Below are 16,605 nucleotides of genomic sequence, written 5' to 3'. Positions count from 1 at the left end.
TGAGAGGGTTATAGGATTGCTTGGCAGTGGTGTAGAACCTAATAAGAGCCCAGAGTAATAACCCCCTGGATTAACAAAATTGCTGCTTGTAGAAGTATGATTCAGGCTTTTACGAAGATTTCCGGAGAATGAATAAAAATGACTGAGTGACATTTCTTAATGTATAACTGGTAATCGCTCCCTTTTCTTTAAAGGAAAAAAAATGTATGCTTCAAACTGGACCGTTAATAACGTCCAGGGACAACACAATTTTTTCTTTGCAAAATGCTTTTTCCCAGCAGGTAGTGGGTTTTCTCCTCCCCGCCCCCCTCCAGCCAGGCTGCTACTATCAGTTAAATATGCAGTTGCTCTGGGGAACTGTGTGTTCCAAAATACCATTTAAGGCTCCATTTAAGACCCCTTTCATTCAGACACTCACTTTTGTGTACACACATACACATATCCTCATGTACACATTTTTCAGCAAATCGGGCTAACCTATGTATGATTTCCTCCAACAGCCCCTTTTTCCATTCTAGTGAGATCTCCGCACTCAAAACCACACTAAACAGAAAACTATAGGTGCTTTGACTCGGTATTGTAAATAAAAAACAACAGTAATAAATGTTTGTCCCCATTGGGAGAAGAGAGTAAGGAAAAAGGTGGGGAGACTGATGGGGCCAATACCTATAACTTTAGTTTGAGTTTCTCCTGACCAGTCTTGCTCCCTCACTCTACACCCAAAATGCTGGCCCTCATTACTGCCCACAGGCCTGGCCACGGGCATTGGTGAGAGAAAAACACGTAATATGCCAAGAGCTCCTTTTCTGCCTTTAGGGCCTCCTTCAGATCTGGCTAACCTGTCTGAAAATGTAGCAAATTGACTTCCCCTTTTCCCCTCAACCTTCCCACAGAGGTCAGTACAGAGCTCCCAATCACCCCTCGCCCCAAGATGCTGGGGGTGGCCCTGGGAAAGCAGGTGTTGGGCCATTCTGCCCTGGGTGTGCTAGGAGACAGTCCTGCCTTGAACGGACTCTCCCAAACTCCCCAGGGTTCCGCACGCACGGCCTCCTCCGTAGTGGAAGAGGTTTGCTTAAGGTTGGGGTGGGGGGGTCAGCCGCTCCCAGCATTGTGACTGCGTTCCCAGATATTGGGGCCAAATTGGGTTGCCATTCATTAATAATGCTCACAATAAGATTAAATCATTCTGGAAAATCTCATAAAATCCCCCTAAGTACGCTCCAGTGGCTCTTTCCAATCCCCATCATTCAGCACTTGGGGAGGTTTGGAAGGAGAAGAAAATTGGTTTCTTTGCTTTTAATGCTGCTTTGAAAAGATACTCAGAGTTTGTCATGCGTGACATGTCACATGTTTAATGTGGACTTGCTGGAAGTCAGGGGGTCTTTAGCGTGCGATATTTATGGGGAATATTAAGTGCAGAATGAGGTCCCTCCAGCTGGGGAAAGTTGAAAGAATAGGAGGCCCAGGACCGGGCTTGTTTGTGGCATCAGAATGACATAGGATTAAGAGTTTGTAAAACAAGGCGAGGGGTTCTCATTGGCCAGTAATAAATGTAATCCTTGGAGGTAATTTCACGCAATTTGCTTCTGCTCCATGGAAGGGTCAAATGAGAAAAAATGACTTAAAAAAAGAGTTCATTAACAGGAAGAATGGTACTGTTTCTCATATATCATCCAACAGGCAGCCTGGGGGGAGAAAAAAGAAGCCCTGCTAAACAATAAGCCAAAACCGTCGGAAAATTGATACTGCCCATCTAACTAAATAACTCCTTCCCCCTCGCCTGTCTTGCACTCTGAGGTTTCCTCCCAAATTCCCCAGCGCCCTGCCCACTCCAGGAAAGTGGTTTGCGCTCGGGGAGAGCCTGTGGAGTCTTGAGTGTTTGCGACTCTCAGCCTAGAGGAATGACCAAAAAGTTCCCACTGGGCCCAGTAAACCTGGGAAAGAAGTGTGGTGGGAGAAGTTGGTGGCGGCCGCTTCCCATGCCCCAGGCTGGGCCCCTGCCCGCGAGCACCACCCGGGCGAGTCCCGGGCCAGGCCAGGAGGGAGGGGACCCACCTGATAGCCAAAGTCCGAGAAGCAGCTGGCGGCCGACAAACCCCGGGGACACGCTCCTCGAGGCGGGCCGGGCCTCCGGATGCCTGGGCTGGGTGGGCAGCCAGGGGGGTCGGGCCGGCCAGAGCACCGCGGCTGCCAGGAGGGTTGGCCACCCCCCAACCCCCAGGGGGGCGCAGCGCCTGGACGGCGGCTGACCTCTGCCCGACCCCGTGCCTTCCCCCTGGGCCGCTCACACTTGCGCCCCAGGCCGCCAGGGGACACGGCCCCCTCCTTCCAGGGCGCGCGAGGAGCCCTACTGGCCTGGGCCCGGAGACACACCGCGCCCCCCGCGTCCACCGACTGGCCTTTGGCGTGGCGGGGCGGCCGGCCCCAGCTCAGGCGAGACGCTGGAGCCCCCCCCTCCGCCCCGCCTGCCCCTCTTCCCAAAGGTCCGGCGCTCTAATTACTGCAAATTGAAACTAATTAAGCTTCTCTTCCCTTTTCCCTCACCCTGGGAGCGTTGGCTACACCCAGCCCCCGCGGGCGGGCTTCCACCCAGTGGTCACCGAAGGGGCGCAGGCAGGGCCAGGGAAGGTGGAAGCTTCCGTTCCCGCCGCGGGAAGGGTGCGACGAGGGGGCTAAGGATCGCAAATCTGTTTGGGTCTCCTGGAGAAACCTGAGTTGTTTAGATTTTTAAAAATGTATACATTTCCCAATGCTTGGATAAGTGATGTAATGACATTTGTCGAGTTAAGACCTGCCACTTGGATACTCCTGGCTGCCTTTCCATCACTGTTCCTGCGCCTTCTCTCTTTCTCTCCCTCCTTCTCCCCTCCCCCTCCCCCCTCTCCCTCTCGTCTCCCTCTCCCCCTCCCCCTGGCTCCATCTCCTTCCTCCCAGCCTGTACCGCGGAGCCCGCCCCCTCGGAAGCAGCGCTGCGGCTTCTGGTTCTCGCCATTACCTGTCATCTCGGACTGCGCACTTCCTCGCTACGTGGCACTTTTCACGAACAGCTTCCTTCGCCTTCCCAGCTAAGACTCCCGCTCGCTTCAAACGTCTGACTGCACCGTCAGCAACGCCTACTATACACCCACCTACCCTGGAATACACCCCACCTCCGTAGCCCAGGACCCCCTGCTCTGGCTGCGACAGGACCCAGGGGAGATGAAGTGCACGAAAAGCACCTCGGCCAGGTCCTTAACCTTCGTAGGAAACCGGATCCCTGACAGAATCAGATTCAAACCAGGGGCCTCAACAGGGAAAATGCGTGTGCAGATCGATCCAGGCAGTGAGGGTGCCTGGCCCACCCCTGGCCCCCGTGGGGGGCCCTTCTAAGGTCCCCTAGGCACCCACAGCAAGCATCCACACTTCCTATTGTTAAACATATATTTTTTTTTTATTTTGAGCGTGACACTTCTCCACTAGATAGCAAGGAAAAGTGATAACAATTACACATTACACAAAAGTACTGTACCATTGCCTTTATCTTGAAGGTTTCGGAAGCCTCTACAGTTAATAAGTTAAATAAAGGGCTTGAGTACATAAATATTTGTCTAGGAACCCTACCGTATCTACAACACAGTAAGAATCTACAGGAGGACAAACTTTTAGCATACCACGCTGAGTGCAATTGCGTTATAACATTTCAAATATACAAAGCTCTGTTCTTTTTTTAATAACAATGGTATGTACAGGATCAATAATCACAGTTTGGTGACTTCAGCAGTCCATATTCTAGCAGAGTATTTCCCTTTGGTTTGATATAAAAACCTTGGTTGGTGTATGATGAAGAAGAGAACAAGAACAAGACGCCCCTTTCCTTTAAGTGCACTGTTAGCTATCTTACAGACTCGCATTCACTTCCCTGGCCCAGGCTTCTGGCCGGGCCGCGCTGGGGAGATCAACTTAGAGAGCCAAAATGCTATTTTAAAAAAGCTAAGTGGGGTGTCAGCAGGAAGAGGGGTTGGGCTTTTGAAAATTTTAACTTCAATAATCAGGCGTCTTGGGGAGAAAACCTCCCCGGTATTTTCAGCAAAGTAAGAATGGGAGAAAGTGGACGTTCCAGTTGGAACGAGGTTGGCAGTGGCGGGGACTGGGACGGGGACAGGGAAGGGGACGGGGAGGGTGGACAGCCAGCCGAGGAGCTGCCACGTCCGTTAGCGCCTAGGGCTGCCTTTCGCGCTTCCAGGCTGCTGCGAAGGCGGCTGCGCTCTCTCAGTGCCATCTCAGGAGTGTGCTGGTCCTCTGTTTCCATTTGGTCTTGAGTGGTGCTGAGTGAAGTGACCTTTCCGGGCGCGAGGGTGGAGGGCAGCCTTTAGCACACCTCCTTGCCCGTGCTCGTGCCCGGCAGGATGTTGAGCTGCGTGAGCTGCGCGGCGTGCTCCTTGGCCTTGAGCCTCAGCGCCGCTATGCTGGAGGCGCGTCTGTCTGCGGCCGCCGTGGCCGGGTCCGCCAGTGCGCCCGAAGCCACCGCGCCCTCCACGGCCGGAGTGGGCTGTCTCAGGAGCGCGGCCGCGGTCGACGCGCTGGTCAGGGGGGCCATGGTGGAAAAGAGCCTGCGGGGAAAGCAAACAGCGGGGTCACGGCCTCGGCGCGGAGCGCGGCTCCCGGGGCAGCGGTGCCTGCCGCCTCTCCCTAGGGCTGCAGAAGGCGCAGCCGCTGCGGCGCGGGCCTCAGGAGGGCAGCTAGCGGGGGCGTGGGCAGTGGCGGGCGTAGGGGCGGGAGAGCGATCGGAGGACTTCGCCAGAGCCGAGAACTGGCGGGAAAAGACCCTGGGACCAGAGATTCCAGAGGGGCCGGAGGCAGGCCCCGCGGCCAAAAACTCCTCGGTCCAGCTGCGCGGATCTGGCTTAAGCAGGGAGTGTGATCCAAGGCCGCGTTCTCCAATTAAACTATTTGCTAAGAGATCGTGTGGAGAGAGGAGAGAAAAAGGGGTGGGGGGAGACTGATCAAGACCTACACTACAGACTCTGAACTCTCGGGCTCCTTTTCAGCCTCAGACTCCCTTTGTCCCAGGCAAGCTGGCCTCGCTTGCTGGCCTTCCAGCCACCAACGTAGGCCCGGCCACCCTCCCGCGCAGGGATAAGCTGCCAGCCCCGGGCCAATGCCCGCAGGCTGGGAGTTGAGGGCGCCCGCCTGTTGATTTCCACTCTAGGGGCAGCGGTGACCTGCCGGCGGCCCCAAATCCGGGAGCGGCGACACTCTTTCCCCATCGCCCTCCAGCGCCTCTGCGACCTCTTGCCTCGAGACTACCGCACGCCGCGCCAGACGATGCTCAAGCCTGGGACCCATGCCAGGCCACCGCCTCCAGGCAGCCCCGGGATTGCTCTGCACCGCGCGTCACCCCTTCCACACAGGAGCGAAGACCTGCAGCTGAGGCCCGGGCTGGCCTGGGCTCCCACCCCTACTGCCTCCCAGGGCCCGCTGGGCTTTCCCAGCCGCCTCTTCCACGGTCCCGGCTCCAGGCCCCCGCGGGCCAATTCAGGAGTTCCACAATTAGAAACGAGCCCACCTGGGCTCTGGGAGCGCGTGCTCCTCCTCCCAAGCCTGCCACCCCCGTCCCCCGCCACTCCGTCTTCCAGACTGATCCCTCAGCCTGATGCTCTAGCCCTGCGGGTTCCCCAGGTTTTCCCAGTCATTTGTTGTCAAGGGGAAGAGTGGGGGTAAAGATACCCAAGATTTAAACTTTTTTTTTCAGAATGAAATGATAATGTGTGACGGGGGGGTGGGGGGGTGCGTAACATGCCTTGGTTCCATTAGGGAAACTGAGTCACTACACTTCAGTGCACTAGCTGTTTAAGCTTGTAGGTTTGTTACAAGAAACTAATTTTACTTCGTCTTATTTTTAATTTTCTGAAAGATGATTTTTAAGTGGCTGCGCAGTTGGATGATTCTATTATTTCTTTGTTCTCCCAATGAGAGATCGTTGAAGCTGCATTCAGTTTTATTTTCACTGCACTTCCCAACTTAATACATCCCTCCTTTGTTTCTTTGTGTGATTATACAGATTTTAAAATTTCATCATTTGATACTCATTTAAAGAAAGGGAGTTATCATATACGATGAACTTTCTTTTATTTCGTTGTCTTGTGTGCTATGGGGCTCTGGGGTTGTGCATGTGTGGAAACAGGTCACTTGAGTGACAAGGAATGTGTTCCTCAGGCTCCAGGATTTGGGCCCAGTAGGACTTTTGCAAAGCTTGAAAACTCATCCCTGCTCTACAGCCCACACCTGTCCGAATTTGCATTCATACCACTTAAGGCTGAGACGACTGTTCTTGCTTTCAAACGTACTTTTACAGCTTTCACCAGACAGTTGTCACCGTTGCTGTCACTGCCAACTGCCCTCCCCTTCCTGCTCAGTTCCAAGTCATTTCCTTCAAGTCTCACATTTTTTAAAAGTCAAAATTAGAGTATTTCCCTTGGCTAAGATCTCTTGAGGCTAGGCCAAAGGAAAAAGTGTGTAGCCCGTCTCTTGCTTTCTCCCTGACCTCCAGCCTCCTCAGCGTGTGTATGTGTGTATGTCAGACAGACAGACAGCCTGCCCGCCTTCCAGGGCTACACGTTACCTGCCGAACGCCGGGCTGATGAAGGCCGGGTGCCGGAACACAGCAGCTCCAAGGAAAGTGCTCAGGCCCAGCGGCGCCCCGCTGGGTGGCAGGCTGGCCGAGCCCGGAGGCGGAGGTAGGCTCGGGAAGGCGGCGGCGGCGGCAGCGGCGGCGGCCGTCCAGGCCGAGTCTAGCGCGGGGTGGTGCGGGGGGAAGGGACTGGCGTCCAGGTAGGGACTGAGCGGATGGGTGCCCGAGAGCGGCCCGGGAAAGGGCAGCCCCGGGGGGTGGGTCTGCGCGCCAGCCTTCTCCCGCTTGCGCCACTTGGCCCGACGGTTCTGGAACCAGACCTGAAAAGCGGAGAGGGCCAGGGTCGGCGCGGCTCCGCGTCTGGGCAAGCACCAGCCCCTTCCCTGGGCGCCCAGGGCCGCCCTCCCTTCCACTGCGGCCCGCGCCCACCTTGCCCCTCTTTGGCCTAGGGTTGCTCTCAGACACATCTGGGGCCAAACGAGCAGCGAATAGGAGCCCAAAGTTAAAGGCAAGGGGAAACAATGGCAAGCAAACCCTTTCCAGTGGATGTTCTAATTAGTCCAGTCTTCCAGGTTCAGGGAAAATGGTTGGTGTGTTCAGAGAGGGGGTCCACCAAATTTTAAATGTCTGCACTGTCCCTTCCTCACTGCAGGACTTTAGGCAAGTCACCTACACCTCTCTGAACCTCAGTTTTATAAGCTGTAAAGTGGGGATAGTAAGTTTTCTGTTGTGGGGAATGAGTAGAATAAGGCAAATGAAAGCACATATTGAATGGTGCCTCTAGAATGGGCAGCCACCAAGAGATGAATGACCTGTTTTGCTGCATATTAGTTATTGTCACCTATCTCAGGTTTACCCAAGCATGGGCAAAACCCCTGCTCTGTCCTGAAAAGGGAAGCAAACGATTGGGGGGTTTTTGCAGGAGTATTTATTGGACACCTAAATGTTCACCGTAATTAGCCAACAGGTCTACATTTTAGGGGATGAGTTGTCCATGAAATGAATTGGGGGGTCACAGGCTGCTCTCTGCAGGGGCCCTATGCAAAGGCAGGTTCTTTGCAGAAAGAAAACCACAGAGGAATAATGCAGTAAAACCTGGGTACACAGAAAGCAGAGGGCAGGATACCAGTAGACTTTTTCCCACCTTCATAGCTAACAGTCCTTTATTTCCTTTTGGGGATGTGGTTTAAATAGGTTATTCAAATAAGATAATTTTAGGTGTGGGGGAGGCTTTCAGCCCAAGGTATTTTCCTAATTCTTAATGCGAAGCAGTTTTTAATAGAGACCTTTGAAACATGGCAGCTACCATCATTAAAAATAACCCCAGGAGCATGAAATTATTTTTATGTGACCTGCTCATCACACCCACAGCTGAGAAGATATGCTCCTTCTACCCTGAAGGCATTAATATTTTTAGGGCTGGATTTATGACTGCACACAAATCTAAAAACTAAGAATGAACTCCAGGGCTATACAGAGTTATATTAAAATATAATGTACAAGATGCCTGAGGAATGTGTTAAAAATGTAAAGACGTTCATGTCTTTCAAATAGCCCTGGGGGAGAGGTTGTTGCTAGCACTAAGCAGCTAAGCTTGGTTTGACTTCTAGACAGCCAGCCAGGGCAAGAAAAATCAAGACTCCAAATCAGTTGATTACTTCAAATTCTGCTGAAAGGGGGCCCATCCATAAGACCCATCCCATGGTCTTCAAATAGTCTATTTGTGAACTGCAGAAACATGCCAGGGTGGAGACTGGGAGGTTTGAAAAAGTTAGGCTGTAGATGGGACCAGGCTGGGTGGGCAGCTTTTGTGCATGCAAATCTGTCTAGACGAGAATATCCGCGCCACTCCTCCATCACATTGAAAGGGGTAAAGGAGGGGAACGGGGGCAGTGGAGGCAGAATGCCCTTGAAGAACGTGGAAACCTTTTTGCAGACGATCCTCTCTCTGGCTCAACTGCAATTATCAAGATGTCCCCATGCAATTCCTCATTATTGAATTAATACCTCTGAGGCTCCCCAAAGGTAAACGAAAGGACTCTAATAATTCATATTCACTTAATTACATCTTCTCTAGTGAATAGGGGGAGAGGAGAAGGGGAGGGGGCGCTCTCTTTCTTTTTAAAAGTTATTTAACTTTCCCACGACTTGTTCCCCTGAGCTGAAAATGTGGAGTTGCTGTCACATCTCTGTTTGACAATGGAGAAATGTGTCAACAGAAAGGAGGGGACAGGCCTCATCATTAGCCCTCTAATGCAAGAAGCTGTTGTGTATTAAATGAGCCATATGGAATTTATTGTGCTTTATCAGTGCTTGATTTTGACTGTAAAGTGATTCACTCAGCTCCTAACCCAGGGACATCTGTTTTCTGTTGGCCATTGGGGCTGCCCAGTGTTGATCGTCTCTTTGGTTATGAGGCCTGGGTTCGGAAATGCACTCTGGTATGGGGCTGCAAACACCTTTAATAGCATTGCACTCACTCCCTATTAGATCAATGTGGGCTCATTGCTATAAAAAATGGGAAATCAAATAGCATTAGCCAGCTCCTTGTGCAGGGCGGAGGGGAAATCAAACAGCATTTTGCCTTCAAATGGCCCTGTTTGTTCTAGCACTAAGTGGGCTTTTATGAAGCCCGATTGGAGACTTAATCGCAGCCAAATACCTGCTTGGAGCTGAGCGGATTTGTCTAACAACCAAATCCATGCTCCATCCCATTATTTCAATCAGAAGTCCTCAGTGGATTGTTTTCTATAGGGGCTTTGGGACTGGGGGCTCCTGAACTGCAGTCTCAGGGTCCCTAAAAGCCCTGTTCTTACCCTACATCTTCCCTTCCCACCTCCTAAGTCTTAATTTTTAAATATCTTTGTGCGCGCTCGCACTGTGTGTATGTGTGTGTGTGTGTGTGAAAGTGCTTGGGTCTGCTTTTCTGATTCTGCTTCTCTTTAGGGACCGCCCTCTCCCCAGAGCCCACCGACCCACCTCGATCTCTCTCCCACTGTCCCCCCAGTCCTACCCCCTCCCTTCTTCCTTCTCCGTGTGCAGCTCACCTGGACTCGGGCCTCAGTCAAGTCCAGCCTCATGGCCAGTTCCTCCCTATAAGAAAGCAACACAGACAAGAGGTCACCTCGGGCCCCAGCCCCAGCGACTCCCTCCCTGGCAGGCCTCCTCTAGTCCCTTGGCCGCCTGCCCCATCTCCAAGTACAAGGACATCACCATCCATCCCCTCATTACTGCACTGCCTACTGTCTGACTGAAAACATGAAAACACATGTTGCCAGATGTAGAATATTATGTATTATAACATATTCAAGTGTGACAGGGCGGCTTCATGGGTCTATAATCCCACAAACCTGGACATGCAGATTCTCTCCCTCTCTTGGGTCAGAGGTAAGCAGGAAACATAAGCACACAGGCACACACAGTACTTCTGCTCTGTTTTGTCCTAATACTAAATGGGAGCAGAGCTCAGCCCTCAACTAAAATAATTTTTTCTACCTTCTTGATTTCCTTCTGCCTTTTTAAAAAAAATTCTCCCCTCTCCTCTTTCTGGCTCCCTTTACCCCCAACTCTGGATTTTTCTCCATTTCTCTCTCCCCTACCATTCTCCCTCACTCGCCCCCTTAGGTCACACTCCCCATTACCCTCTGGAGATATGTTAAGCTTATTAAGAGTTCATGGGGTAATTTTTCGATTAAACAAAATTCCGAGCACCTCCTGACTCCAGTGCCCACTACAAACCCTGCCCATCTCAGGGGAAGTCAATTTAGCTGAAACCCTACCCCGTCATTGCAGTTATTACTGCGACAATTAAGGCAAATAGAAAACCATTAAGATGCTGTAGAACGGCTTACGACCTGTTTACCGAAAATATGAGCGCGCCGAGAATAATTGGCTCTCGATTCGCTAATATGAAAGAGCTGGGGCTGCCAGAGCCTGGGCCCCGAGTCTGCGCTGCCAGGAGGCCCCGTCCACACCTGAAACTTCAGCACTAGGAGAAAATCGGTTCGCTGAGTGCCTCCCGTCGCCCCTCCCCTTACAGCGAGCACCAGCAGATCTAAAGCTGCAGTCCTGGCTGCCCCCCAGCCGCGCTACAGCCTAACGGCTCAGACACCTAGGCTGGAGAGAAGTGGGGGTGCAGAGGCGGAGAGCAGTGGCCCCTCCTGGCGCACTTTGGTCCCCCCTCCCAAGCTAAAAAAGGGGCTTCCCTGGCTCACTTTCTTCTTTTGAAATACATGTGTGTGATCAACACAAAAGCCGGTTGTCCAATTACCTATTTGATAGCACACACTGATTTTAAAATTCATTTCCTTTATTAAAGATAAGGAAGAGACTGGGTGACACAGGGGAGGAGCAAGTTTTGCTCAGGGATAACTAACTTTAGTGCCCTCGCCCCATTAAATACACTTAAATCCAATTGCCAGAGTTTGGCAATTGCTAAACCAACTACATTTTTGAGCTGGCTCAGGCCTTCTGAGTCCTAAATAGCGATTTCCCCTCTGGTTCAAAGGATCAGGCAGCTTTCCCCCTCTAAAAGACACATTGAAAAGCTGCACACGTCTGCTGCGAAGGAGCTGCCTGCGCTTGACAAGCCCTGTGCCAGGCAGACACAGGTCCCCTTCTCTCCTCCTCGTGGTGGTGGTGGTGGTGGTGGTGGTCTTGGGGGGGTGGGGGGGCATTTGCCCTAACCTTGGCTTCTTGCCTGAGCCCACACATTGATCTTGGGCTGGGAGAGAAATGTTCCTGCCCTGCCGGCGCTCCAGGTCCGCTGAAAAACCAGGGGCCCAGAGGCCCGGGTTACACCACCAGCACATCTTCCCCAGAAAAACTCTAGCCAGAGACAAGTGGAGTGTGATCACGCTGCACAGCCACCTTGGACACTCTTCCAAAGAGAAAATCCCCCCAACTGCTAGTCTACTGTCTGTCAGGCTTCCAGCAATCATTGGCTCACCCTTAAACCCGTTTCCAGTAAACACATGCTGGGTTTAATGTGTGTTGGGCTCGGAGGCAGGGGCGGGGGCGAGGGGAGGACAGAGACCAGAGGGCAAGATTCTGGCTGGTGCCTCTCAGGTGTACAGACACCAAACATTGACCAGTTCCGACTTCCTTCGGTTATTTTGGGAGCCCTCAAATGACAGAACTCAGATCTTTTTAAAGGCCTTCTTCGCAGGCACGGGCTCCAGCTTCGCTGCAAACAGCGTAACTGATACCCACCAGACTCTTGGGGCACCGGGCAGGGATGGCGAGCACACGATACAGTGGCCAAAAATAACCTCTGCGCTGCTCTGGCCAGGCGACTTCTCACAGGCTTCCTAGGCTTCGCCAGGGACCTGGCCCGGGACTCGGGGCCTGGGACAGTGCATGTGTGCGCCTCCCCGGAGTGGCACCTTCCCTTCGGGCGATCTTTGGAGAGGCTGCTTCTTTTTCTCTAACTAAAACTTGTAATTTGAAAACATTAAACTAAACCAACCTTGGGAAGTAAAGAAACTACCGAAGCCTGAACTTCAATTCGGAGGGGGGAGGAGGAGGAGCGGGCCGTTTATGGAAAAGCAAAGGTGGGTGTTCGGGAAGGTGAGCCGCCGCAGTCCAGGAGGAAAGTGCCCCGAGTTCGGGGGCCCCTGCCCACCCCAAACCCTGTCTGCAACCCTCGCGTGCCCTCCCGCCACGCCACTGCCACCGCGCCCGCCCCGCCAGTACCTGGTGAAGACGTCTGGGTAGTGCGTCTTCTGGAAGGCCCGCTCCAGTTCCTCCAGCTGGTAGCTGGTGAACGTGGTGCGGTAGCGCCTCTGTTTGCGCTTCAGCAGCCCCTCCTCCGAGTCGCTGCCCGCAGACAGGCACACGCTGTCCTCGCCATCCTTGCCCTCAGTGTCCTCCGGGTGCAGCAGCAGCTCTTCCTTGGGCGACAGCTCCCCGCCCTCGGTGGCCACGGCGGCGGCGGCGGCGGCGGCGGCGGCGGCGGCGGCGGCGGCGGCGGCTGCGGCCACCGCACCAGGGGCGGCCACAGCGCAGCGCCTAGGCTCCTTAAGCAGAGCGCGGGCATTGTCCTCCAGCAGCTCTTCCTCGTCGTCCTCCAGCAGCTCCTCTTCCTCGTCCTCATCCTCCTCGTCTTCCAGCAGCTCCTCCTCGTCGTCCTCCGCGCCCGTGCCGCCACTCGCCGCCGGGGCACTGCCCGGGCCGCCGGCGGCGCCGAGGCGCTCGTCCGGGTGCACGACGCCCCCGGGGCCGCTCAGCTCGTCCAGGGCGGGCGGCGGCGGCACGAAGGGCGCCCCGTTCTCGCGGTACGACTTGCTGCGGCTGATGCTCACCTGCGGCGCCTGGCTGATCTTGAGCGTGTCCCAGGCTGCGGCGGCCGCGGCGGCGGCGGCCACGGCGGCCCCCGCGCCGTCCGGCCGCTCCCCTGGCCGCACGGCTGGCGGTGGCGGTGGAGGGGCCTCCCCCCGCGGACCCGCGGTGGCGGTGGCCGAGGCCGCCGCCGCCGCCGCCGCCGCCGCCGCCGCCGCCGCCGCGGCGCCCTGGAGGAGGCGGCCCCCGCCGGGACCATACAGGCGCCGCAGCTTGGGCGGCAGGTGCAGCTCGGCCTCGAACGGGGCGCTGCTGCCCTTGGGGGAGCCTGCGGGCAAGGGACAGCGGTCAGCGTGCCAGCTCGCCCGGGAGTCCCCTCCGGAGTGGCCGCCCGCGCCGGCTAGCCGGCCACAGCCCCTCCGTGCCTAGGCCCAGGCGCGCGCACCTCAGCGGGCGCCCGCAGACTTCGACCCCTTCCCCACTTTTCTTGCTCTTTTTCTTTCTCTTCTTCTTTTTCTCTTTTTTCTCTCCCTCTTTTCCCCCGTTTCTTTCCCCCCTCCCTCCCTCCTTTCCCTCTCACTCTGCCCTTTATTTCCTTTATTCCTTCTCTTACCTATTTCTCTCATTCCCGCTTTCATTTTTCTCCCCTCTCTTCTTTTCCTCATCTTCCGCCTTCTCTCGCCTTTTCTTCCTTTCTCTTTTTGCGTGAATTCCCTTCCCCCTCTTCCCTTCCTTCCTCTTTCCTTTTTCTTCCCCCCTTGCTCACTCCCACTTTTTTTTCTTCCCGTTCTGAGGCAGAGGAGAATCCAAAATCATTCAACAACTTAAAAAAGATCACCATCACCCTGAAAACTCTGTGCATCTCTGCCCGCTGCTCCACCACAGGGGTGCCGCAGGCTAGCAAGAGGGGCGCTCCCCGCGGGGCGAAGTGGCCCTGAGCTTGACCTAGCCCCCAAAGCCCACCTCCGGAGGGGGCAGGAGTCCTAGCACAAAAGGCGGAATAAAATCATCCTAGTGAAAATGTGCCGGGAAAGGCCTGGGGTGGGGGACAGAAGGGGGTACAAGAGGCACAGGCCGTTCCTTCCCTTCGAGGAAGCGCCTGACACAGGTGCCACTGCAGGCTAAAAAAAGAAAGGAAAAAAGTCAGTTTTATTTTAAACGGTCATTTCTCCGCAGTCCACTCCTGTCTTCTCAGCAGCGTTGTGGCTGGACCGCTGTTTTTAGGATTTAAAAAAAAAACACAAAACTAGCAGTTCTTTCCCTACAACATCTCTGCGTCCAGCTCAAGGCGAAATTTGACTGTAACAGGTTCGGGACAAAACGATAGTTCTGGAATTTTTAATGAATAAACCCTCTCCCATATCTCTCCATTGCTCAACTCTTTTTAAAAAATAACAGCAGAGGAAAAAACAGTACCCAGCAGCCACACATTTCATACATTTCAAACACAATAAGGAGCTTTGGGGGAATCCCAGGGAAATGTTTTCTGTAAAGCTTGGGTTTAAAAAGTCACAAGTAACACACAATTTTAAAAAGATAGCAAACACTGCCTATAAAGAAATCTTCCAAGGAGGAAAGGCTAGGGCTCACCCTGCCTGGAGACCCCCATTCACCAGCCTTTGGGTTTCTCATCTTCATCAAGTTGTTGTACAAAGGTCTAAAAGGACAGGTACCTGCTGTTCCTCACCCACCGGCCCTCTTCACAGCACACCCAAGGCCGCCGAAAGCAGCAGTTAAACTACCTAACGACACTGAGAACCTAAGAGTTTCCAAGCCAAACTGGGCCTCTGCATTTTCTGGAAGCAGGGAGAGAGAGAAAGAAGGAGAGAGGGAGAGACAGCCCCTGGCGAGATGTTCAGAGCTCCTTTGAGGCACCAGGCCTCAGAGTTGTCCCCTCTCCTTCCCTGCTCTCCAACTTGACAAGCCTCAGGCCCCTGGCCCCCCAAACATAAAACATCCAAACCAGAGCCCAGCGCTCTTTGCAAGTGCCTGATAGGCACAGCCTTACCTTGCACGGCCTTTTCCTGGTCAGCGCGGCTGGCCAGCGGGGCGGGCAAGCTCTGCGCGGCTCCTAGCAGCCGCATTTTGCACGGGCTTCTCCGGCCCAGGATGCTGTCGATGCAGTAGGAGGAGAGCAAAGTTGGAGATTTACTTTTGCACTCCGGCCTGTCGGAGCAGCCCTCCTCCTGGTACTGATTGCTCATGGCTGGGGCTTTTTCCCGACACAGAGAGGGTCCGCTGGCTGCCTCTCCCGGAGGGTGGGGTGGGTGGGTGTGTGATGGGGCTGGGTTAGATGGTTGGTTATAACGGATATTACTGCGATCTTTGTGCCTCTCTGCCTCCCTCGGATGCCGACTGCTGGCTCCCTCCCTGCCCGCAGCCTGAGCTCGCCCCTCTCCGCGCTCAGGACAAGCTTTAACAAGTGTAGTGAGAAGCGGGCGCGGAGCGCTGGAGTCTCTCTCCTCCACGTGCTGAGAGCCGCAGTCTGATTGGCTCTCGCCAGAGGCCGGGCTAAATCGGGCTGTGGGCGCAGAGCAAAGCCCGGAGTGGATTTCGGAGGGGCCAGCGGGGTGTGTGGGGTGTAGCAGCAGGCACGCACCAGAGCCAATTTTTTTTTCTTTCTGTCTTTCTGTCTTTCTCTTTCCTTCTTTTTTCCTTTCTCTCTTTTTTAAACTAACAACTTTCCAAGTATACCATCCTTTTCCTACAGATCCTCCTGTAACTCTTTAGGGCTGGCCCAAAGCTACAGCTTATTCGAATGCCAGGCCTGTGGGTGCCACCTGGGCGTCGTGCGCTCCTTCCGCCAGTCCCTAGACCTCGCTCCCAGAAGGCAAAGCTCCGAGGCTCACGTTCAGGCCCACCTGACACTTTTCAAAGCCCACTGAGCTTCCAAAATAGCGCCTTGACCTCAGCGAGCGTCTCTGGTGGCAGCGTGCGGGGTCGCGAGCAAATACCTGCCATCTGGGAGTCAGGCTTTCTCTTGTGGCCCAACGCCCTGCGCAGTTCCACTTCGCCCCCAGCCTGGCTGTTATTCTCTTGCTAACAGCGTCTCAGGCGTACTCCTCTGGGTTTTTAACTCTGGAATGAGATGAGGCTCCCTCAAAGACAAAGCTCTGCCAGAGGCGCTCGGCCTTCTCTAGAGAACCGACAGAGCAGAAAGGGACTCCGGACTGTTAGCCTCAAGGAAGGAACTACTGGGACAAGCCTGGGAGTCTCCCTCATCTCCCAGGACTCTCCTCTTTCCTCCAAATTCATCTCAGTTAAGCCGTTACCACCAGGCTGTTGGGTCTCTAACAGAGCCTGGGGAGTGCAATTCCCGGGAACGGGGGCGGGGGGGGGTGGCTTCCGAGCACCCAAGGGTGGAAGGAACCCCAAACTCAGATTCAACCAAATTCATGCGTCTAAAATTCCGCATTCTCTTTACCTACTTTCCATTAGCAAAGGTGAGAGAAGTGAGCCCTAGGGAGAGCACGTTTCTTCTCTTTTAAACAGCTTCCTGTGCACCCAAAGCTGACAGCCAAGAACCAACTCTGAGAGAAGTTGGGTCCACCCCAGGCGAGGGTCTGCCCAAGGGACAGCCAAGGCTCTGGCGCTGGCCGGGTGGGGGCGAGGGTGGTGGGTGGGAGAGGGGTCGGGAAAGGGGAATCCACTTCGGGTTTTTCCCTTTCAATCCCCTCAGCGTGTCAAAGAGAAAAGCGTTTTACAAAGGATTATAC

At 54.3% G+C, this 16,605-nt stretch overlaps 1 protein-coding gene across 1 annotated transcript; it reads right to left on the bottom strand.

Annotated features, from left to right (window-relative positions):
• Positions 1-3,406: 3,406 nt before the first annotated feature.
• Arx (aristaless related homeobox) lies at positions 3,407-16,115 on the bottom strand. The gene is made up of 5 exons (XM_087193609.1): positions 14,898-16,115; positions 12,305-13,217; positions 9,658-9,703; positions 6,602-6,930; positions 3,407-4,589 (listed from the first exon to the last, which is right to left on the bottom strand). The coding sequence occupies exons 1-5, from the start codon at positions 15,091-15,093 to the stop codon at positions 4,349-4,351; spliced, it is 1,725 nt and encodes a 574-aa protein (XP_087049735.1). The 5' UTR covers positions 15,094-16,115; the 3' UTR covers positions 3,407-4,348.
• Between the last annotated feature and the right edge of the window lie 490 nt (positions 16,116-16,605).

Source organism: Heterocephalus glaber, unplaced genomic scaffold (assembly GCF_053883595.1).
Source record: "Heterocephalus glaber isolate CG9 unplaced genomic scaffold, H.glaber_assembly_v1.0 deba00001594, whole genome shotgun sequence".
Taxonomy (NCBI): domain Eukaryota; kingdom Metazoa; phylum Chordata; class Mammalia; order Rodentia; family Bathyergidae; genus Heterocephalus; species Heterocephalus glaber.
The sequence above is the reverse complement of the archived record's forward strand: the minus strand, read 5'-3'. Positions and strand labels throughout refer to the sequence as shown.

Excerpts from the sequence above, each read along its gene's own strand:
- Arx (XM_087193609.1), bottom strand. The coding sequence starts at position 15,093 with ATGAGCAATCAGTACCAGGAGGAGGGCTGCTCCGACAGGCCGGAGTGC. Across the intron at positions 13,218-14,897 it reads CCAGGAAAAGGCCGTGCAAG|GCTCCCCCAAGGGCAGCAGC; the intron begins GTAAGGCTGTGC and ends CCTTGCCCGCAG. Across the intron at positions 4,590-6,601 it reads ATCAGCCCGGCGTTCGGCAG|GCTCTTTTCCACCATGGCCC; the intron begins GTAACGTGTAGC and ends CTTTCCCCGCAG.